Source organism: Giraffa tippelskirchi, chromosome 8 (assembly GCF_054371585.1).
Source record: "Giraffa tippelskirchi isolate mGirTip1 chromosome 8, T2T-mGirTip1v1.2.pri, whole genome shotgun sequence".
NCBI classification, from domain to species: Eukaryota; Metazoa; Chordata; class Mammalia; order Artiodactyla; family Giraffidae; genus Giraffa; species Giraffa tippelskirchi.
This window is the reverse complement of record NC_137282.1, coordinates 11,962,106-11,985,536: the sequence shown is the minus strand read 5'-3', so window position 1 is coordinate 11,985,536 and position 23,431 is coordinate 11,962,106. Positions and strand designations below refer to the sequence as shown.

Genomic DNA, 23,431 nt, shown 5'->3' with positions numbered 1-23,431 from the left:
GAGGGCCGGGTGGCAGACCTGCCTGTGGGCCGTGGCTCTGTGACGACCCTTCCTAGGAATGCAGGCCTGGCCCCTGCGCCTGCCCTGAGGAGGGATCCTGCTGGGGGGAGGGGGGCCGTCCCCTTCTCCCTTCCTCCATTTGCAATCACTATTTATTTATCTTTGGAAGTTGAAGGAACCAGAGTCTGCAACTGGGAGAGGCTTGTGGAGCCAGAAGAAGCCCGTGTCTGGGCTCAGCGTCTGCGGCCCACACAAGGGAAAGAAACCCCTCCCAGGAAAGGGGGTGGGTGGGGGCAACCTCGCTGAAAGGCCACCGTGCTGGAAAAGGTGCCACACACACCCATGGCACTGAAGAAGGCGGTGGTCATCAGAGGGACCATTTTGGTGGCCCAACGGAGGAGGGGGAAAGGGGGCTCGCCTCAGGGGTCCCCCAACCCCCGGCATTCTGCGTCTCCAGAGCAAAGGTGCTATTAAGTGGCAGAAAAGGCCACCTTCATGGGGAAACTGAGGAACTAGGCACACTGGGCCACACTTCCCTCTGCCCTCGGTCCCCAGGCAGGTTCCTAGCCTGCATTACAGCCCATCTAAGACCCACTGAGAATTTTCACCGCCGCTGGAGTGGCCCCCGCCCACTCACTCATTGGCAGGCCACAACTTGCAGTCACAAACCAGGGGGCCGGAGGGCCCCTTTGGACTGCAGAGATTTGACACCCCAGGATGTTAGGGACTGTGTCCTTAGTCATAGCCGCCCTGGCCGGGCCCTCCTGACGCACTGAGTGCTCTTCCCACAGCCAGTGGGAATCCCTGCTTTTGCCTTCTCAGTTCTGCTCATTCCCACCCACCAACCCACCCTCACACACACACACACACACACACACACACACACGCACACGTGCACACGCACAGGGATGTGGAAAAGGTAGGCTCCTAGATCTAACCTGCCTCGGCCTTTGACCCCTCCTGGGCTGAGTGACATGCAACCCCCGCTGGGCGAGGTCACCCGGAGGGTCCGAGAGCCTCCTTCATCTCGGGCTGGTATATATCCTGCACTGACTGGAGCAGGGCTGCGAGAGTGAGCGCTGGGCTTCCAGCCTGGCCCATCGGGTCAGGGGGTCAGGGGAAGCCGAGCCTCAGCAACTCCGGAGCGGGGAACAAAGTTCATTCCCACCCAGGGACATCTCTGGTCAAGCCCATAGGTCGATGAAAGCCCCAGAAGCATCGGGGTGCAGGCTGGACGGGCAAGAGTGAGCCAGGATTTCGTGGGAAGTGCTAGCGGTTGGCTGGGGTTGTGGAAAGGAAGAATCTCGGCTCGGGGGAGAAGGGCGGCCGGGAGACGTCCAGGGTCAGGGCGGGCGCGGGGGACGCGCAGGGCCTCCCGCCGGCGGGCCGGCTGCGACTTGAAGGAGGGCAGCGGCCTGGCCGCGCGTCGGGAGGCGCTAGGGCCTCGCGGACGGACGAGCTGGTGAGGGGAGGGCGCCCGAGGGCGGGCGGGGGTTGGAGGCGGCGGCAGCGGCGCCGCGCCGAGCTGCCTCCATCCATGGCACGGAGCGGCGGCGGCGGCGGCGGCGGCGGCGGCGGCAGGAGCCCGGCGCGATCCGCTAGGTCCCAGCCCCGCGCAGAGCGAGCAGGAGACGCGGAGGGGCCCGGCCTCTCCCGGCCCGGGCACACGGCGCCAAGAGTCGGGCCACGCCGCCGGGGGCCGCCCGCGCCGCGCTGACAGCCGCGCCCGCGTCCTCCCCGCCGGGGCGCTCGCCGGACATGCCCCCGGGGCGCAGCGGCGGGGACCCCGGGGCTAGCCTCCGCCCAGGGCCCCCCGCCCCGCCCTCGGGCGCCCCGGGCCCCTGCTGAGCACGCCTCCCGCCCGCCCGGATCTCTCCGGCCGGCGCGCAGACGGGCCCTGGCGCTGTGGGTCCCCGCGGGGCGATGGGCTGATGGGCGCCGCGGGACGCAGGATGCGGGGGGCGCCCGCGCGCCTCCTGCTGCCGCTGCTGCTGCCCTGGTTGCTGCTTTTGACGCCTGAGACTCGGGGCGCGCCCGGCTGCCCGGTGCCCATCCGCAGCTGCAAGTGCTCGGGGGAGCGGCCCAAGGGGCTCAGCGGCGGCGCCCCCAACCCGGCGCGCAGGAGGGTGGTGTGCGGCGGCGGGGACCTCCCGGAGCCTCCCGATCCCGGCCTTCTGCCGAACAGCACCGTTACCCTGTGAGTATCCTACTCGGCCCGGCCGGGCCCCAGTCCCGACGAGAGCACGACAGGAGACCAGACGGGAGGGTTGGGGAGTGGGGGACAGAGACGATGCCACCACTTCAGCGACTTCAGGCCTGAGTCCAGAAGCCGAGAAGGGAGGCTTGGGAGAAACAGGGGAAAGATTAGGGCTCCAGGCGTGGAAGGAGGGAGGAAGGAGCACTGGGGGCGGATGCGCCCCAAAGAGAGGCACCGCGGGGCGCCCACTCACCTGCACAGGTGAAGTGGAACGCGCGCTGGCGGGACGCCCAAACCCCTTGGCTTTCTAGCCGGGACTGGTGTTGCGGACTTCGGAGACCTGAGGTGGGTGGGATGGGAGCAAGGCTCAGCGGAGATCGACGCCCGCGGCCCAGTAGGTGCCTGTGGTCGTCACCTCCGCGGACACGTCCTTGGCCGCACTGGGGGAGTTTACCGGGTTCACCCCGCGAGCCTGGATCCTCCGGAGGGGGGCGCCCCATCCGACCCCGGAGCCTGCCAGCCCCGCTTGCAGCCAGTCTCTCTAGCTCAGGCAGAAGGGTCGGTTCGGAAAATTGTCTATCCTTGGGGTGCAGGAGCTTCTGATGTGAACGAGACCCCCCGGCGTCCCGATTCCTCTTGGGCCCCTGTCCCGCCGCGCGCATCTGTGAATTGACCTGTGCTCCTAGTCCTGCATCCCTTCCTCCTCTCTCCCTCCTCGTATGTGAAGACGAACTTTGGCCGTTTCTCGATTGACTTCTTCGCGCAAAGATTGCAGAGAAAGAAACCCGGCGGAGGGGAAGGAGGCTGCCTCCCAACCTCCCTCCGTCATCCCGTTTCCCTTCTCAGCCCGGGCCTTATTAAGCCCTCATTGGCAACCGGCTCTGCCCGCTGCGCCACAACCCGACCCCCAGCCTCCCCGGTGGTGGTCCGAGATCCTGGCAACCCGCAGGAGAATTAGCGACCGCTCCCCACCGCAGCGATTTCCTGCGCGGACCACGTGCTCGGAGCTCCACGCATGCCGTGGAGTGGGGGCTCCGGCCCCGGCAGCGGCCCCTTCCTGTCCTGTCCTAGATCCAGCCTCCAAGCCGCTTCCCCTTCCCTGTCCTCCTGACCCCGGTGGCGACCGTTTCCCCACCACCCCTTGCCCCGGAGTTGGAGCTGGCTCAGGGTCTATCCGATTGTGTCCAGAACAATACAGTAACGACTCTGGTTGGGTGAGTTCAGAGGCTGTGCGCTTCCTGACAGGACACGACTGGTCAGCCTCTGACGTTGGCCGCCTGGCCTGCATTCTCCCCAGCCTGGAGTGGGTGTGTGCCTGAGTGTGTTAGCAGGGTGGAAGCCGCGTCTCTCTGCTCTCTACCGGGTTCCCGCCACTCAGGGGATGGGGCCATGGCCTGGGAAGACAGCTGTGGCAGCTGATTCCTGTCCCCCTGAGAGTCCACTGGTGTGGAAGTGTCCAGACAGGCCTGGGCATTCCCCAGCCCACTCAGTTCTGGAGGAGAAAAATGCTTGCTGTGTGGAATGGTTGTGCCAGTGTCTGTATGATTCCCCGCTGGGCGATGAGAAGTGAGCTCCTAAAGGGGTGTGTGTGTGTGTGTGTGCCCTGGATCTTTCAGCCCTGCTCACACACATGTGCTGAGATTAGGGCATCCTAACGACTGAACTGAACTGAACTGAACGTACTGACGGCAGAAAGAAGGGGAAAAACATTAAACGTGGTTTTGTAGTACATCTTAGAATGATTTGGCAACTAATGCTTTCCAGCCACGGCTAATTCCCATGGATGCCACTCCAAGGAGACAGAGTGGGGTGAGAAGGTACATTCTCAGCAAGAGAGATGCTGGGTGAAAAGATCTGGGGACAGAGTGGCAGCCAACAGGGCCCCTAGCTCACCTTCCCATCCTTAAACATCCCCAGAGGAAGGGCCGCCCCCTTTTGTCCCAGGCCACTGATCTACCTGGCTTAGGATACGTTCCAAAGAACAGCCCCCCACCCCTCAGCCTGGCTAGACATCTCCGCAGGGACAATGGACAGGGCAGGCCAAGCTGGAGCAGCCCCTGAGAGCCCGCTGGCCCGTCAGCCCACCCTGGGGTGAGACTGGGACCAGCCACAGACATTTGCTTCAGAGACCACCCCACGGACTCCACCTAATCTGGATCCAGACTGCAACCCGTCCCCCAAGCTGACTTCTAAAGGAAAAGAGCCCACATTCTCCTTCAGCAGAAGCTGGGCACGGATTCTCTTCTGGGACTCAGTCCCCTCAGTAAACCCATCCCTAGCCAGCATGCATCTTGAGGGAAAAAGGGCTAGGAAGGGGCTTCAGCCACTCCAGTCTGGCAGCAAAGGGAGGCAAAGAGCACGGAAACCTTCACACCCTCCCAAATGCCTCCCTCCTTTATTATTTTTCCCCCCCAAATTTCTCTTTTCCCCTTTCTGCCCATGACCTAGGGCAAACAATGGACTCGGGCTAGTAGCCTTTGCATTATAGCTTTCCCCTCTCTCCTCCCGTTTTCCTGCAGAATGGGCCGCCAGCTCTCAGTCCCCTCCACCCACCGCCCTTCCCATGTGGGTGCTGGGCGGGCAGGGGGAAAGTCAGGCCTCCACCTTGGGAAGCCTGGCAGGCTCTCCAGGCAGAGAAAGTGCTAGATAAGGTGCCCGTCTGCAGCCAGCCTCCAGGCTGATCAGGGGCAACCCTGTCAACAGAGCCGCTCACCTCACGGAAAACCCTTCTGCCCCCACCCTGTTATCTGTAGTCCCGCCTTCTGTTTTGCAGGCCCTTGGCTTTTTTTTTTTCTTCTTTCCTCTCATGGATTTTCATTCGCAGTTTTCCAGGAAAGTAGAACTCTTGGCTTTCTTCCTGATCCATCTGCCCACCCCACCCCCTAGTCTCACAGCTGGTCCAGGGGGCAGCTGTGGGCATGTCCCCGCCACGGCCCCCTGCCCCCAGCCCAGAGCAGGAGCCTTTATGGGCCTCCCTTGAAGGGCAAGTTCTCTTGGAGGGAGTGGCTTATCACAGGCAGGGGCCAGAGACACAGACCACTGTGAGCCCCCTACTCACCCCTGGGCGCAACTGATGGGCCTGCCCTCTGATTCTGGGCTCTGGGAGTTATGGAGATGGGGAGAGTGGAGTGGGGGTATTCAGGGATTCCATGAAGAGACTGATAATGGATAACTCTAGAAGGATATCTCCCATGAGGACCTCCCAGGACCTCTGAGCAGGCCCTCAGAGGATACAGGCAGGGTCATGAGTTTCTGGGCCCCCTGGGCCGAAAAGGGCCTTAGAGACCAGTGGGTCCAGCCCCTACGTGGACATCTGACAGCTGAGCAAACTGAGGCCATATGGGGAGAAGGCCACATCTTGCCCAGAGCCACACAGCTTAGCTGACTGATGCCAGCGTCAGGATTAGCCGGGGGGGTTCCCCTCATGTTCCTTTCAGGTGAGAGAGTCAGTGTTCACCTGGCTGGACTTGGGAACCAATGGACACACAGGCTGATTTAGAAAACCCAGTTCCTTCCCAGCAGGACCCAGGCCCCTTTGACCTGGGAACATTCCAAGGCTGGGTGGGGACGGGAGGCAGGCACAGGACAGTGGACGAACCCTCATCCACTCAGTCTGGGGGGTTGCCCACCACATAGCCTGCCCCCACAGAAGAGAAGGAGCTTGGGCCCTGCAGATGTGCCTGGTGGTGGCTAGCGCCCTTTGCTGTGAGTTTGGTGGTCTTCAGAGCACCATGGGGGAGGGAGGCCCCTTCCCAGCCCTCCCCCCACCCCCACCCCACGTGCCCTCCCTTCAGCGCCCCTCGCCCCAGCTGTGGGGTCCAGTTAGGGGGAGCTGGGGGCAAAGTGTGCCAACGGCCTGCAAGGAGCCCTGAGGGGAGGGGAGAGATGCTGGCTGGAGGGGCGGGCCCACGCGGCCTCCCCACCCCCTTCCCTTCCACCCTCTTTCCCCCATATGGTTCTCATAAGGTCTGGGCTCAGAGACAGCAGCCAGAGGAAGTGGCTGTGTACAGAGAGCTTTTGTGCGGGAGAGGAGGGGGAGGGGGAGGGAGGAAAGGAGGGAAGAGGCCTGGGACTCCAGCACACTCTCCCCTAGATGTTGGGGGGGGGGCGTGGAGGAGGAGGTCTTGGCCACAGCGCCCTCAGGAGGGCTCTGGGACCCCCTGCTTGTCTGAAGTGAGGGGCCCAGAAGAAATCCACATGCCTCCCTGACTCTCCCCAACCACCTCCTGGAGTTGCTGGAGGCCACCAGAGCTCAGGTTCCAGGACTCATCAGCCCTTCCTGGAGGTGTTAGGAACCCGTAGGTGCAGGGCCCAGGGTCTGATCTCGGAAGCACTAGGCAGAGAGCAGAGACCTCGTGCTTTGCTGGTTGAATCCTTCTTGCACCCGAGACAGTGGACCTAAAATCAACCCCCATTTATCTCGAGTGGGGCCAGGACCCAGAATGGGTGATTTACAGAATTATTCAGAACCCATGCAAGAACCCAGCCACTCCTGACCCCACAAGAAGTCTGTTTTTGCTACTACGCTCACCCCTCTGGGCTGGGCTTTAGGGGTTGGGGAGGTGGGCTGGGATACAATTCTTAGTCCTGGTGAGACTGAGAATTTCCCCCAAAGGCACAGGCAAACCAGTGTAATTTGAACCTCACCATAAATTGACCCTTAAATTTGGGGTCATGTTTTTAAAGGGAGCGAGTGTTCCTAAGTTTATGCCACATGGGAGTCATTGGGGTAAGAACTCTTTCCTGAAGGAGAAAAAGTTCCAGCCACCTCTGACTTGATTTCCATGCTTCCATTCGGGCAATCATTTCAACCCCAAAGCCCAGAGAGGGGAGGCAAGTTCCCCAAGGCCACACAGCCTGGACTGAGACCTCCCTCACTCCCCTATCCCCCCCACCTCCCCGAGGTAGAGCCTTGGCCTCCAGGGGCCCAAACAGAGAGCAGGGGAGGGGAGGGGAGGGAAATGGCCCTGGGCTGGGGAACCAGAAGGAAAATCCGGTTGCCAGCGAAGACCCGGCTGTTCAGAGGGGCTGTTTATTTTCATTCCCCCAGCCCAGCCGCTCTGTTCTATTTAGAGCTCAGACACTGACAGGACAAAGCTGCCTCCTCCCTTTCCTCCTCCTCCTCCTCCTTCTTCTCCGGGGGCCCCCATCCTTCCCAAACTCCAGAACATTCCTTTGCTTTTAGGACTGGGTGATGGGGGTGGGGGAGCAGAGACACTGCGGAGTGTAACTAACGCCCGGCAGCCTCCCAGGACCCCGCTTTCCCAGCCCAGGCAGTGGGCAGAGGCCGGCTGGGGGAGACAGGGGTGTGGAAGATGGATGGGGCCAGGTGAGGGGCAGGGGACAGTCTGTCACGGAGGAGCAGGGAACCGGCTGGAGGGAGCAGCCCGGGAGGGAGTTCCAGCCTGAGCTCGAGGGCCCAGACGTCTCCCAGCTGGAAAGCAAAGAGGAGGTCGAGAGCCCCCACCTCCCGCTTCTCTCCCTCCGGCTCCGCCCCCCGCCCCCCGCCCCCCGCCCCCAGGGCGCTTCGCCTGCTGGGAGCTGTGTGTTGGAGCAGAAACTCTAGACTTCAGGAGACTCAGGGTGGGAAAAGCCATCACACTAAGGAGTGGGAGAATCCAGTCCAGACTCTTCTTCTTCTAAGAAAGCACCCCAATTGCGACTGACCTGCCCAAGGTCACCCAACTCCCAACCAGATCCCTTGACTCCAGCTCCTGGTCAACCTCCTGTTCCCACACTGACCAATCAGAGCCGTCCTCCCTGGCCGAGAGATAACCAATCCGCTTCCTCCACGTGGATAGTGAGCCAGGAAGAGGGGCGCCTACCCACACTGATACACGTGTGCTTAGGGGTCCACTGTGCAATATCACTGCACAGAGGACTTGGTGGGGAAGTGGAGGCAAAGAGGAAACTGCCTCCTGATGGGAAAACTGGGGGTTCATGGACCACCCCCACTTCCCCTGCAGCTCTGCCCCACCAGACACCCACCCACCCACCAAGTCTGCCAGTTGCATGTGCTGTGTGTCTGGCCTCCTGTGCCAAGAGGCCATAGAGAGCTGGTCTCTGCCTTGCAGTCTCACGGTGGAGGCTGGATACAGGCTCAAAAAGCAGGACAGAAGTGGAGCCTCCAAGTTCCCAAGGAGAATCTCTGGAGTGGAAGGATTAAAGGACTAATTTATACTTAGGTGTAAAAGACTGATAACAGATCCTTTCAGGTTTATTTGTATTTTTTAAAAAACCCACTTTTTTTTGCCTAAAAGTTTGAGTCCCCAGTGGTGAGATTTTAGACCGTGTCTGCAGGAAGTGTGATTGAGAGTAAGTTCCCAGCTTCCTGAAACCGGGTGGATACAGCTACACAAATAGTCCACCCTATCTGACACAGCTTCTTCCACCTTCCCTGAGTGGGAAATGGTAGATACCAGCTCTCATTAGTGTTTGCAATGCTGGTGTGTTCCCCAGGGCCCAGCACACAGTAGGTGTTCGTGTAGGATTGAATAATGAGTGAGTGGACGCCCAGGAGTGAATGCTTACAGCAGACTCAATTCCAGTGCTGGGGGCTCCCACATCCCCATCAAGACATATCAACTACCCACCATGAACACTTGTAGGTTTGCCTTCTCCATCCCAGCCCCAGTTTCTTGGTTTCTGCCTGCTGACCGCCAAGATGCAGTGCCCTTGCAGAGAGAGCAGGTTAGAGAAGAGGACCACGGGAAGGCCCTGTGTGGAGGAGCCATTGCAAGACAATTTTCCCTCTTGACCTTGACCCCAGGCCCTGCCTGGACAGCTCAGCTTCAAGGCTGAGGTCAGAGGCTGTCTCAGGACATGGTGCTCTAAAGCCTGGGGAGAAGAGGCCCCACCTGGGTCTCCTCCTAACCAGTAGGTGTTCAGGGCTGACCGGACAGTCTTCCAGCCAAGGAAAGGATGGCAGGAGGTCTGGGAGTGCTGTGTGTCCTCTCCAGCATTTCTGTGCCCTGCAGTCAGGCTCAGTTGACATGGGCACAGCCTTTAGGCAAAGGTATGTGTCAGAGCCGGGCCCATGGACCAGAGGCAGTCTAACATTTGGAGACCCCATTGTCCTATCAGTCATGCTAAACTGTACCCACATCCTTCATAAAACTGAACGATGATTGCTAATTGGCGATAATACGACATTTGGTAGTTCTGTAGTTAAACCTTCATTAGTTTACATTTGCAGCATTTATATTCAGTAGTGATTTTTTTTTTTTAGGTTTCAGATGCCCTTGTGGGCCTGGAAATGCTCCAAGGCCCTGGGTACTGTGCCCACAGGAGGGGAGTTAGGGGAAGTAGGAGAACGGTCTCACATTGATGGTTATGAGCCAGGGGCCCTTCTCGCGTCAGCAAGCAGACCACCCTGCTCCCCGCACTGACGGTCTCCCAGAGACACGGCCAAGGTGCCAGCAGCAGGTGTTGGCGACGGGGCCCTCCCAGCCCAGAGGACCCTGGCAGTGGCCTGCATACCAGGCTCAGGATTCCTGGAGAGCGTGGGGCCCTGGCATGGGTGTGTGTGTGTGCTGGGTCAGGTGGGGGCTGGGAGGGTGACATGTGTGCCTCTTCCCGCACATGTGAGACCCCTTCAGTGCAGGCATGTGCTGGCCCCACGCCCCACGGAGCGGGGCCTGCAGGACCCCTACAGGGTCATCTTGGACTCGGGCAGGGATCTGGCGAATTCTTGCGGCTGCCCGGAGGCCACAGGGCCCCAGCCGATGCCAGCCACTCGCTCCTGTGGCCTCTTCAGCCTTGCTAGCAGTAACGCTGCTTGCTCCTCTTCCCTAAAATAGGACCCGAGCGAGGAGAGAGTTCTGGAATGGACGCCGTGTGTCCCCTCTCCTTGGCCGGGTTTCAGATGCTGGGGTAGAGAACAGGGGCCTCCAGGGACTGGCCCCCCTTTCTGTGAAAATGTGACCCTGGGTGGTAATTGGGAGCGGGGGGGCGGGGGGCGGGGGGAGGGAGGAAGAAGTTGAGGATGCTGGGCTGGGCCAGCTGGAGAGGCAAGTGGCGTGGTTGGGAAGAAAGCCCACCTGGTGGGCACCCTGTGCTGGGGCTGGGGAGGCTGCTGATGCTAATGCTGCTGGGAGAGCGGGGTAGCTGAGGGTATTAGGAAGAAGGGGTCGAGACTGTACCATGTCTGCGACTCTGGACAGAAGCGTGGGGCCGCCCTGCCTGTTTGCCTCCCATGGGAGCTGAGTGTGGTGGGAACATTTTGCTTCCTAATGGATGAGGCTGTGTGTGTGTGTGTGTGTGTGTGTGTGTGTGTGTGTGTGTGTGTGTGTGTGTGTGTGTGTGTGTGTGTGTGTGTGTGTGTGTGTGTGTGTGTGTGTGTGTGTGTGTGTGTGTGTGTGTGTGGGCTTAGAGGGTGGGGGATTGGGAGAGCATGTTCTCGAACTCAAGAGAAAAAAAAATAAATCTCATTTCAAGACTCTCCGGGCTGGGAGTTTGCACTGGGCTGCAGCCGACCCCACTCCCATGCGACTGTGCCCTCTCCTCCCCGGCCCACAGAGCCCGGTGCAGAGGGGGCGGGAGCCAGGAGGGAGCTCTTTTGGACCAGAGGCTCAGCCTCACCTGCCTCGGGCGCTGGGCCCCATCCTTTGCTCTGCTCCCTGGCCACACGCCCACAGACACACACACACACAGACACACACACACACAGACACACACACACACACACACGCACACAGCACCCTGGTGCCCCAGGATCTCCCTGGCAGCCCAGACTTCCTCGTGGCGCGGGGGTGGTGCTGGCTACAAGAAGACTAGATCAGGGATGAAGGTTAAGGTCACCAGCCCCATGTGGCCTCCGAGTACTTGCAATGTGGCTGGTCTGAATTAAGTTGTGCTGAAAGACGACAATGCACACCAGATTCCAAGACAGTACAAAAGGAAGGAAAATAGCTCATTCATAACTTGTTATGTATATAATTTATATTTTGTATTTATAATTTATAAGTATAATATATGTAATGTTTTCTATTTATAATATAATTATATATTTATAACATATAATTATATATTTATAATACATAATAACATATTTATTACATGTTGAAATGATAACATTTTGGATACACTGGGGTAAAGTCTATTATTAAGATTAACTTAATTTTTAACTTTTAAAAAGTGTGGCTGCTAGAACGTTCTGAATTACATATGCAGCTGGTGTTGTACTTCTGTTGGCCAACGCTGGGTTAAATTTGGGGTATGTGAAAGCTAAAGGCTGAAGAGTCTGGGGAATGTGGGGTACCTACTCCCCAACACTACCTCTAGACATGTCTGGATGGGGTTCTCCAGTTAGGATCCTGAGTTTTAATATCAGGGATTTGGGAGATGGAGACTTTTTAAATTTTCTGTTTTCAATTCCGCGATCTTTAAACAAAAATCTTTTGCTGATAATCTTGAGATAATTTTTTCTTAGAAGGTATTTTCATAGTGTAAGATTTTCATTCCTAAGATCAGTGTTTCTCAATCTGGGATCCACAGATATATTTGCAGGAAATAAAACACCTTTCCCCTCCCTTTAACAGGTCCGTACGCCACTCAAGTTTGGCGGTGTCCCCAGGCTTCCCCCTTGGTGCTCTGGCCTGTGATAACCTGGCTCCCCCATTCCTCTGTCCTTCCAAACCCTTGACCTTTCCCTGTGCCACTCCACCCTCATCAGCATCCCCGTCTGTGTTCCTTCCAAGACCCAGGCAGGAGTCATCCCTGGAGAGACCTTGGGGTGCGGGAAGCTGAAACAGATGCCCTTTCTCACCCTTCTGCCTGGTATTTCAAGACCTCTTCCTGACATAAAGATACTGAGGGCTCCTCTATCCTTTTTTGACAGTTAATGCAATCTCCGAGCCTCAGGCCCTGAGGCTGTATGAAGGAATGAGGTGCAGATGACAAGGGGCAGGTTTGGATTTAAAACTCACTCCATCAAGAGCTTGTCACCACCAAGGGGGTGACCCCAGCCCCACCAGACCCTTAGAGCCGTAAGAACTGACAGTATTTTTTACAATCAGCAACCATAGGTAATGGGAAATAAAACCGTCCTTGGGAAGATCCCCTGGAGGAGGAAATGGCAACCCACTCCAGTATTCTTGCCTGGGAAATCCCATGGACAGAGGAGCCTGGCGGGCTACAGTCCGTGGAATCACAAAGAGTCAGACACAACTTGGCGACTAATCGAAACAAGAACAAACCCATAAAATGAGAATAAAGGGGTTCGAGAAAGTTCTAAGTATTCATCTGATGACTACTGTGATTGCTTTTTGAAATATCAAGGTGTGTGTGTGTGTGAAGCACTTTGGAAACACAGCACTTCCCCAGAACCTGTCCACACGGTCACTGCGGATGACGCAGTGCAGAGACAGTGAGGCGGGACCAGGAGGAGAGGAGGGGCCTCTCTGCAGAGCGGAGAAAGCGGGGAAGATGAGCTGTCCACCTCTTTCCCTTGACCCACAAAGCCCCTCCCGCCCATGCCTCCATCCGGCCACAGTCTGTCCTCCACGTGCCCCTTGAACTTGGAGTAGCGCAGATGTCTGGGGTCCTCTCACTGTCCGTCTGATGTGTGCACCCACCCACTTCCAGTAGGCTTTGCACAGAGCTCCGACGGCCCCTCTCATGCCCAGGCCCTGCCCCCTGCCCTCTCTCTTACTGTGCAGCCCAGAGGCTGCCCACTGGAGAGGAGGCCAGAGGCCTTCCCCTCTGGCCTTCCCAGGTCTGCTCTCCACCACTCAGAGCAAAAATGGGGAACCCTTTGCAAGAACTTGGGCTGAGAGGCTTATTAAAGCCTTTTTTTTGTTTGTTTTTCGGTCTCACATGGCATGTGGCATCTTAGTTCCCCAACCAGGGATCGAACCCATGCCCCCCTATAGCTGAAGTATGGAGTCTTAAACTCTGGACCACCAGGGAATTCCCTCATTAAAGCTTTTTAATAAGCAATTAACTCAAGGGATGAGCTCTTTGGCTGCTCTGGAACTCTCTCCTCCCAGCAGGGAGCCTGGCAGAGAAAGGCTGAGTGGGTGGGCAGAGTGGGTTCCATCAGGAGCTTGGGGCCCCCTTGCCGCCTCCTACCAGTACAAACAAATAAATAAACAAAGACTCAGAGGCAGAGCCTGAGGCCTGGGCTCCCCGGGGGTGCCCAGGACTCCATCAGTTTCTGGTTAAGGTTGTAGACAGGCTTAGGGACACACGGGCACTCTGTTCCTCTGAGCTGGGGGCCTTTGAGGGCGGGGAGGCAAGGGTCCCCTTCTGGTGAGGCCCTCAGCTCCCCGAGTGATGGAGACCCCAAGGAAGGGCAATCCCTTCCACTTGTCCCCACACCTACTGGGCTTCCTTGTTCTACTTGCCAGATCTTTCTCCCCACCACTGTCCTCAGGTCAAGGCTGATGGCTCGAGCAAGACGGAGCTATGGGGGGAGGAAAGGGGTGCTGTGGGCTTGGCCCTGTGATTCCCAGGTGGAAACAGGGTGGCAGGCCTGCTTATATGGAGCCCAAGTCAGATCCAGGCTGTGGGATCCCGGGCAGGTTGACACGTCCAAGCTGGGGCTCAGTGGGCTGACTGTATTCTGCCCAAGCTATTGGCTGGCTCCTCCCCAGGGGTCTCCTGGAGCCCAGGGTGGGGCTGCTCCTTACACAACTTCAGGGGGCGCCACTCACACAGAAGGCAACCTTCTCCCATCTGTGTTCTCCCCGGTCCTCCAGGCTCTTGAGCAACAACAAGATCACCGGCCTCCGGAGCGGATCCTTCCTGGGACTGTCCCTGCTGGAGAAATTGTAAGTGCTCGGGCAGGGTGGGCCGGGGAGAATGAGGGGTGCTAACTGCCAAGGGGCGCCGCGACCCAGAACCTGCTGGCAGAGCAGGGCCCAGAGTCGGACTTGACCACCAAGTGGAGGGCGGAGGGGCTGGTCTGGGAAAGAGAGACCCACTCCCTCCCCAGGGACAGCACAGTGGCCTGCGGACACCTTGCTGGTCCAGGCAGGGGTGGGGCTGTGGGAAGCTCATTAACGCTCTTTAATGAGCAGTTAGCTCCAAGGGCTGAGCCCCTTAACTGGCCAGAAGCCACCGCCCCCTCCCAGCTGGGGGCCCAGCAGATGGGGCAGAGGGAGGGTTTAGTGTGACTGGGGCCTCTTTCCTGCTTCCCTAAACACAAGCAATAAACAAAGCTCCCAGGGGCCAGAGTCCTGGCCAAGGGTGGGGACAGTGGGTCACATCCAATTCTCCTGCTCCCTGTTCCCCCACCACCGTGATTACTGTTGCATCAGCTGCCCTGTGGGGCTGGAGGTGGTGGTGGGGCCTTCGGTTGGCAAGGGTCCTGCTAGCCCCAGAGAAGCTCCTTCCCCGAGTTGGGGACCTGCCTCCATCAAGGGCAAGTCCGTGCCAAAGGAGACGATTGAATCGACCCCTCTCTCAGTTCCCCGTTCAGCTGGCAGCTTCCGATCCACGGCCTGTACAACAGCTCTGGGTCCTGTCTTCTCCACGGGACACGTGGGCCTCCTGTCCCCGCTGGAGCCAGACCCTTTCTAGCTCCCCCACGTCCAAGCCCCACCCCCGCCCCGCTGTCTCCCATCTCTGCTCCCACCCACTGGGCATTCCCAAGGCCTCCAGTACCATTTTGCCTAAAAAGCTTAGATCAGAGCGATGGAGGCTACTCAAGGATAAGGCAGATGCCTGCTCTCAAAGAGCCAAAGAGATTACCGTCTCGTAAGACCACAAACCATGCCATATATAGAAAAATGAAGCAGGTCGGGGTTTCTGTGAAGTCCAAAGGAGGGATCAGGGAAGGCTAGAAAGTTCAAGGGTAGTAGAGAAGCAGAATCTACGTGACATCTTTAACCAGGACAACGACCTCATGAGATTTTCTCTATAACACCCACTTCCCAGGAGAAGGGCAAGCCCCTCTCCCAGTCCCCTGGGGGCTTGGGGACAGCTTGGTGGCCTGACTGGGTTAGTGGGGGTGTCAAGGCGGAGCGTGTTGCTTGTGATCCGGAGTCTTGGAGTTGGGAGGGGTCCCGGGGTGCTGGCCATGAACACACACAGCCGTGACCAGTCCTGCTGACCATCTGCTCCAACAGGGAGGAAAGGCTACCACCAAACTCCTTTGTAAAAGACTCATTAGGGACTTCCTTGGCAGTCCAGTGGTGAGACCCCACTGCAGGGGGCACAGGTTTGATCCCTTACCCGGGAAGTAAGATCCCGCATGCCAGGTGATGCGGCCAAAAAATAAAAATAAGTTAAAAAAAAAAACCCAACACTCGTGGAGATGGAAATGGCAACCCACTCCCCTGTTTTTGCCTGGGAAATCTCATAGACAGAGAAGCCTGGCAGGGGAGAGTCCATGGGGGTCTCAAAGAGTTGGATATGACTTAGCAACTAAAAGATAACAACAAATTTGCATTTTATAGTTATTTTTTCACACCGAGTATTTGTTTTAAAACAAAATATTTTATTATTTAAAAAAAAAAGACTTTGTATAAAAGCAAAAAAAAAAAAAAACACTTGTTAGGTACCAACAAAAAGGGAAAGATTTTTCTCTCTCAGGAGCAGCTAAGCACTCCGGAGTTATAATTCCTGCACTCAGCCCAAGCCTGGTCTTAGAGGGCTGAATTGCCAGAAACCAGATGCTCCCTCCAGGGATCCTTTGGAGAAAGACTAACCACAGAAGTCTCTGGAAGCATCTAGGACATCCTTCCAGCTTTACCATCTTGCCTCATCAGCCCCAGACGTGCTGGGTCTGCCCTCTTGCTGGGTCTGCCGGGTCATCCTTCAGTCTCAGGAGGGTAGATTTTCTGATGAAGATGAGAAGATGGCCCTCTCCCCCCACCCCATGCAAACCTACAGTACCCACTGGGACCCGGATCACCGCACTGCAGGTGCATTCAAACCATGGTGAAAGTGAAGTAGTGTCTGACTCTTTGCGGCCCCATGGACTGTAGCCTGCCAGGCTCCTCTGTCCATGGGATTCTCCAGGCGAGAATACTGGAGTGGGTTACCATTTCCTCCCGCAGGGGATCTTCCTGACCCAGGGATCAAACCTGGGTCTCCCACACTGCAGGCAGAATCTCTACCGTTTGAACCACCAGGGTGCCTGTCAAACCATGGAGGCAAGCAGAAAACAGTGGGACAGGAGTTGGGAGTAATGACTAAATGCTCCTGCCCTGTTAGGAATCACCTCATTGTTCACTCTCGAGATGTTTCTTGAGGCCCCTCTGTGTGCCAGGCTGCACGCTGGGCATCGAGAGTGAACACAGTAGGCCAGGTTCCTGCCGCATGGAACTCACCTGCCATGGACAGGACCCAGAAAATAGCCAAGAACTGAACAATAGGTCAGGAGACCATGAATGCTCCAGAGAAAAACAACAGCAGGGGAAGGGGGACAGAAAGCACCGGAGTGGAGGTGCTATTTCATGTAGTGAGGTTAAGGCCTTGCTGGAGGTGATGGACCCCGAGCCCTCAGGTGGGAGGAAGCTGGCGGGCAGGTAGCCGTCTGGAGCAGAGGCAGCAGCAGGTGGGAAGGCCCTGGGGTCCAGTCTGTCTGGTAAGTTTGAGGCGCCAAAGGAGGGCAGCGTGACTGGGGAGTGGTGCGAGGTGGGGTCAGAGGGAGACCTCGGTTTGCTCGTTGGTTAAAGGTGGAGGGACAGGGTGGTTTGTAAAGTGCCTTCTGGATTTTAAACTCTATGATCCTTGGGTGTGGGTGATACCCACGGTGCTGCAGGAGAAGGAAAAAAATATCAAAAAGCCCAGTGACGCAGCCACCTGGGCTTTCAGAGGATGGGAAGCAGAGGAGGGTGCTGGGTTCAGCAGGTGCCCGCACTTCCCCGGGATGGAGAGGCAGTGCTGGGGCTGGAGGAGCCCGGGGCCTCGAGCCTGGCTGAGCACCACTGTATGTCAGCCTTCTGCAGAGAGACAGCACCGAAAGGAGAAGGATGTGTGTGTCCTTATATGAATAGACAAAGAAATTAGTCAGTCAGTTAGTTGGGCTTCCCAGGTGGCAGTAGTGGTAAAGAATTCACTTGCCAGTATAGGAGATGCAAGAGCCACGGGCTCAATTCCTGGATTGGGAAGACCCCCTGGAGAAAGAAATGGCAACCCACTCCAGTATTCTTGCCTGAAAAAGTCCATGGACAGAGGAGCCTGGCGGGCTGCAGTCCATGAGGTTGCAAAAAGTCAGACACGACTGAGCCTGCACACATACATTTAGTTAGTAGTTATATGTTTTAGCTGCACAGCAAAGCTTTCTAGATCTTAACTCCCTGACCAGGGATTGAACTCAGCCCCATGGTAGTAAAAGTGCCAAGTCCTAACCACTGGACTGCCAGGGAATTCTAAGAAATTATTTCTTTATCCACCTGCTAATGCAGGAGACTTCCGTCAAAGTGGATTCAATCCCTGGGTCAGGAAGAGCCCCTGGAGAAGAAAATGGCGACTCATTCCAGTATTCTTGCCTGGAAAATCCCATGGACAGAGGAGCCTGGCGAGTTACAGTCCATGGGGTCTCAGAGTTGGACACAACTTAGTGACTAAACAACAACATAACAAAATTTATTTTAAGAAAGTGGCTCATGTAATTGTGTGTGTGTGTGTGTGTGTGTGTGTGTGCATGCACTCAGCTGTGTCTGACTCTTTGTGATCCCATGGACTGTAGTGTGAATTGTGGCAAATCCAAAATCTGTAGGACCAGTCAGCAGGTTGGAGAGTCAGGCAGGAATGGATGCTGCAGTCTGAAGGCAGAACTTCTCTGCAAAACCTCGGTTTTTACTCTTAGGGCCTTCAAATGGTTGGACGAGGCCCACCCATGTTAGCAAAGTCATCTCATTTATTTAAAGTCAACTGATAGATTCATCAGTAGATGTTAAAACCACATCTTCGAAATACCTCCACAGCAGCACCTAGATTAGTGACTGATTAAGTCACTGGGCGCTATAGTCCAGCGGTCCCCAACTATTTTGGGTACCAGTTTTGTGGAAGACAAATTTTCCACGGACAGGGTGGGGGGTGGTTTCTAGATGATTAGAGTGCGTTACATTTATTGTGCACTTTATTTCTATGTAGTGGCAATCTCAGGATATTCCACCTCGATTTTAGGGTGAGGGTTCATACTCCTATGAGAATCTAATGCTGCCACCGCTTATCCAAGAGGAAGCGGAGCTCAGGCAGTAATGCAGGTGATGGAGAGCGGCTGTAAACACAGATGGAGCCTCAGTTGCTCACCTGCCACTCATATCTTCCTGTGCAGCCTGGTTCCTATGGGCCACGGATCGGTACCAGTCTGTGGCCCAGAGGTTAGGGAATGTGGCTATAGTCTGACACATAAAGTGATCATCACAGTCACTCCCCAGAGGTGGAGAGAGGCACTGGGCTCTGGTCCTGGAGATGCTAATGATCAGGTCAGCAAGGGCCTGGGAATCGTTGACAAGGTAGGCAGGCGATTCTCATGCCCGTCAGGGTTGGGAACCAGCGGACCAGATGACCCTTACACTGTGGGCCTATTCATTGCGAATGAGACAACGTGCCAGGAAACACTGAAGTCTCTGTCCTCTTGGACTGGGCCGTCCAGGCTGCCTCGGTAGAGCCAGTAGCAGCTTCACATCCCACCGGCCAGGCAGCAAGTCTGGTGGGAGTTATCAGCCCGCCTGGTAACTAAGTCTGGGCTGCTCCAGAAAGTGCCAGAATTGCCTGCCTATGCCGAGTGCCCCTCTGGCCTCTGTGGATGGGTGAGGTGTAAGGGGCCCCTGTTTTGCAGTGCAGAGCCTCGAGGTAGGGGAGGGGACACAGAAAGGGCACCCCGAGGGAATGTGCCTGAGACATCCCATGGGAGGACCCATGCCCCGGGTGGGGGGGTGGGGGTGGGGGGGTGGAGACACACCTTTATCAGCTAGGCAGGCTGGACAGGAGAACCTAAAATAGCCCGGCAACGTTCAAGGACAGTCCAGGCGTGTGGCTAAAGAGTCCAGACTTGTGACGCCCTGCCTCTGAGCCCCGTGGCCCACTGCCCCTCAGCGTGGACTAGCCTACTGTCCAGAGGAAAGACCTTTGGGAGAAAGGGTGGGTGATGAAAGGGCACAGGACTTTGCCCTGGAGTGAAAAGAGACTGGGATGGAATTGCCCCTCCATCCTTCACCTTCCCCGTGCCTGTGCGAGCTGCAGGCTCCTCGCCTGGATCAAGGGGCAAGGCGCGGCTCCCTGACGGTCGATCACGGGGGTTAAGAGGCTCTTACACAGGAAGACAGCAGGGGGACACTTTGGGCTCTCAGTACAGGCGGTGCCCTGCTCCTCACAAGAGTTCTAAGTGGCAAGATGTCACACCAGCCGTCCCTGATCGCTTCGATTCATCCGCAGCCCCCGGCCCCGGGCAGGCGGTGGTGGAGACCAAGTGTCTGCGCGGAAAGGTCTCGCCGCGATCGGATCGCGATCGGATCGTCTCTCGGGTGCTGCGCACCTCCGCACGTTCAGCAGGGACCCGGCCACCGGACTTTCCCCGTAGACCGGAGCGGGCCACGGGGCAGACAGCCCTAGGGGTGGTGGGGGAGGCCAAGGGAGCCCGGGACTGGGCGTGCGGGCCTGCGTGTGGGTCCGTGTGGACGCGCGCACGCCCCCAGTGGCCTGCACGCCTGGAGCCGAGGGCCCGGGGTGGGAGCCTGGAGCCGAGGCCCGGGATGATTTGTCGTTGCCTAATGAGATTAATGAGCCCCGGGGGCTGGTATGCGGCGGCGCTGGGGCTCTCATTAGACGCGGATGCTCACGGGAACGGTGGGGGGCGGGCGGGGGCTTGAGGCTCCCCCGCCAGGTGGTTTCCATTAATCTGTGGGCGGGGCCGGGGGCCGGGGGCCGGAGGCCGGGCGCTGGCCTCCCCCCACCTACCCACTGCCCTCCCGGCTCGCGCCGCCCGAGAGGAACGCGGCGCAGAGGCTGCCCGAGGGCTCGGGCAGGGAGGCTAATGGGTCCGGGGACAGCCCTCCTGCTCGTTGCTGTAGGCCCAAGGCCTGGCACGGGGTATGTGCTCCATAAATACCTATTGGATGAGGTCAGAGACAAGAGGGGCCTGGAGCATGGGGGTGGGAGGGAGCCTCGGACCGTCTGGGTTTTCCTCCTGGCCCCCAAGACCTCTCCTGTTCCCCGCCCCCCATCCCCGAGACAACCTCTGTACCTGCGGTGGTGTCGTGCCCACTCCGCAGCCAGCCCCCCCCCCCCCACTTTCTAAGGAACCCTGAAAGTCCTGGAGGGCCCAAGGGAGCTGCTCTGCGGCCTCCAAACCTATAATTTGGTTTTCAAACCCACAAGCAGGGAGGTCTGTGGGGGCCAGAGGGATCCAGCTTCGTTCTGCCCCACCCTGTCCGAGGGTGGATACACACACACATACACACACTCAAACACATACACACACACTCAAATACATACTGTCATACAAGCTCACACACTCAATAGTTTAGTGAGACCTAATTTACGTACCATAAAGTTCACTCGTTTAAAGGGTGGGATCTAGTGGTTTTGAGTATACTTACAGCTGTGCACTCATCATCACAATGTAATTTTAGAACATTTTCATCATCCCCTAAAGCAACCTTGAATCATTAGCAATCATTCCCCCATCCTCCACCCCTGTATTTCCCAGCCCTGAGCAAACCCTGGGCTTCCTAGGTGGCTCAGTGGTAAAGAATCTGCCTGCTAATGCAGGAGACTCTGGTTCTATCCCTGGGTCAGGAAGATCCCCTGGAGAAGGAAATGGCCACCCACTCCAGTATTCTTGCCTGGGAAATCCCATGGACAGAGGAGCCTGGAGGGCTACAGTTTGGGGTCCCATGAGTCGGACACAACTTAGTGACTCAAACGACAACAAGTAACTACTAAGCTCCTTTCTGTCTCTGTAGATTTGCCTGGCCAATCTATGTGATCTTTGGTAACTGCATTCTTTCATGAAGCATAGTGTTTTCAAAGTTCATCCATATAGCATGTATTAGCACATCATTCTTTCATGTTTATTTCTTTAATTATTATTTTTGGCTGCGTCGTGTCTTAGTTGTGGCATACGGGATCTTTGTCGTGGTGCGTGGGCTTAGTTGTCCCACGGCATGTGGGATTTTAGTTCCCTGACCAAGGATTGAACCTGTGTACCCTGCATTGGCAGGCAGGTTCTTAACCACTGGACCACCAGGGAAGTCTCCACATCATTCTTTTTTATGGCCAAATACTATTCCATTGTATGAAGATACCATATTTTATTTCTTCATTCGGAAGTTGATAGACATTTGAGGTGTTTCCACTTTGGGGCTTATGACTAGTGCTGCTGTGAATATTCCTGTGTATGTTCTTGTGCGCATGTATGTTCACTTCTCTTGGATGTGTACCAAGGAGTGGAATTGCTGGGTCATGCAGGGCTTCCCTGGTGGCTCAGTGGTCAAGAATTCACCTGTTAATGCAGGAGACACAGGTTCAACCCCTGGGTCGGGAAGATCCCCTGGAGAAGGAAATGCAACCCACTCCAGTATTCTTGCCTGTGAAATCCCATGGACAGAGAGGAGTCTGGCGGGCTCCAGTCCATAGGGTCGCACAAGAGTCAGACACAACTTAGCACCTAAACGACAAAACAACAACAAACAACAATGGTAGCTTTAACTGCCAAGCTGTTTTCCAAAGTGGCTGCACCATTTTACGCTCCCATCAATAACATATAAGGAGTCCAGTCTCTGTTTTTTAAATTATAACCATCTTAATGGACAAGTATTTCCCTAATGGTGTTGAGCACCTCTTCATGCATTCATTGGTCATTGGTATATCCTCTTTGAAGAAATGTCTGTTCACATCCCTTGCTCATTTTTTCAGCTGGACTATTTGTCTCTTTATCATTGAGTTGTACGGGTTCTTTATATCATCTAGATACAAGTCCCTTATCAGATTTATGATTTGCAAATATTTTCTCTCATCCCATGGGTTGCCCTTTACTTTCTTGGTGATATTCTTTCAAGAGCAAAGGTTTAAAATTTTCAAGTCCATGGGACTTCCCTGGTGTCCTGGTGGCCAAGACTCTGCACTCCCAATGCAGGGGGGCCTGGATTCGATCCCCAGTTGAGGAACTAGATCCCACATGCACAATGAAGAGTTCTCATGCCACGGCTTAGACCTGGTGCGGCCAAATAAATAAATCAGGAAATAAATAAATATTTAAAAAAAAATTTTTCAAGTCCAACCTATCAATCAATCTGCTGTTTTATTGCTTGTGCTCACACAGTCTTACACACTTAGCTCCTTGAGCTCCTTTTTCCCAAGAAGAGTATAGGGTGAGATTTGTTCCCGGGAGTCCCCAGCCCCTAAGTTCTGCCATGGAGGGGGGGGTCTTGCTCCTCCATGTGGACACAGATATGAGGAGAGGGATGTGTCTGGAGTCGGGGAGCCTGGTGTAGGTTAGCCGTGGTGGGGGGTGGGGAGGGAGGTTGCACCCATAAGCTGCCTTTTCTCCAGGTTCCAAGACCAGGGAGGGCCCTGTGGAAGCAGACAGAGGGGGCGGGAGATTACAGAAGGACGCACGTCACAGACGCATCTGTGCATCCTTGTGACCTCACCTAAGAGATGAAGGGATCGGATGAGAAAGACCAGAGCAGGGGTTTGTAACTTGGGTTCCACGAGCCTCTGAAATCAGGTGCATGGTACTGGGGGGTAGTGCATTCTTCTGGGGCGGGACTCCATAGCTCACAGCAGATACTCAAGAAAGGATTCGCTCAGCCAGGAAGGTGCTGAACCACCAACCAACCGGTAGGGGCCTCAGAGGCCCACGGAAATACCCAAGTTCTATGTGAGAATCTCCTCCTACCGCTTGGGAGGGTACAGCCCCAGAGCTGTGTCCGCACCTTGGGGACCAGGAGGCCTGAGCTGCTGGGGGCGGAGGTTGGGGGCAGCCCGCTTCAGGCTATCAACTCAGCGCGGGGAGCTGCCCCTGGCCCGTGCCCCCCTCCCCCTGGAGAGGACCGGTCGATCTGGGCCAACTCTGAGGGCACTCCGTCCAACAGCTGCCTTGCCCACCCTGGAAGCTGCTCTGCGGGTGTGAGACTAGGGGGTCAGGACCACAGACTCTTGCTGGAAGCTCCCCTCTCCGGGAGCTGCAGGAAACCCGGGGCAGGAAGGGGCTGGGCCCAAGCCGCCTGCCTTGCTCCCATCTGTGGAGCATCAGTGGGGCAGCTGGGTGGGGGTTCTTGGGGGGGGTGCTGGGGAGGAAATGAGAATAAACACAGTGAGCAGAGAGGGAAG

The 23,431-nt window shown here is 56.6% G+C and overlaps 1 protein-coding gene across 1 annotated transcript in view; it reads left to right on the top strand.

The window, feature by feature from the left end:
* The first annotated feature begins 1,812 nt into the window (after window positions 1-1,812).
* Window positions 1,813-23,431, top strand: part of ADGRA2 (adhesion G protein-coupled receptor A2) — a 36,460-nt gene continuing 14,841 nt past the window's right edge. The window contains exons 1-2 of the mRNA XM_081524173.1: window positions 1,813-2,197; window positions 13,897-13,968. Coding sequence (XP_081380299.1) covers window positions 1,932-2,197; window positions 13,897-13,968 — 338 coding nt within the window. The 5' untranslated portion in view covers window positions 1,813-1,931. The remainder of the gene's footprint in view (window positions 2,198-13,896; window positions 13,969-23,431) is intronic.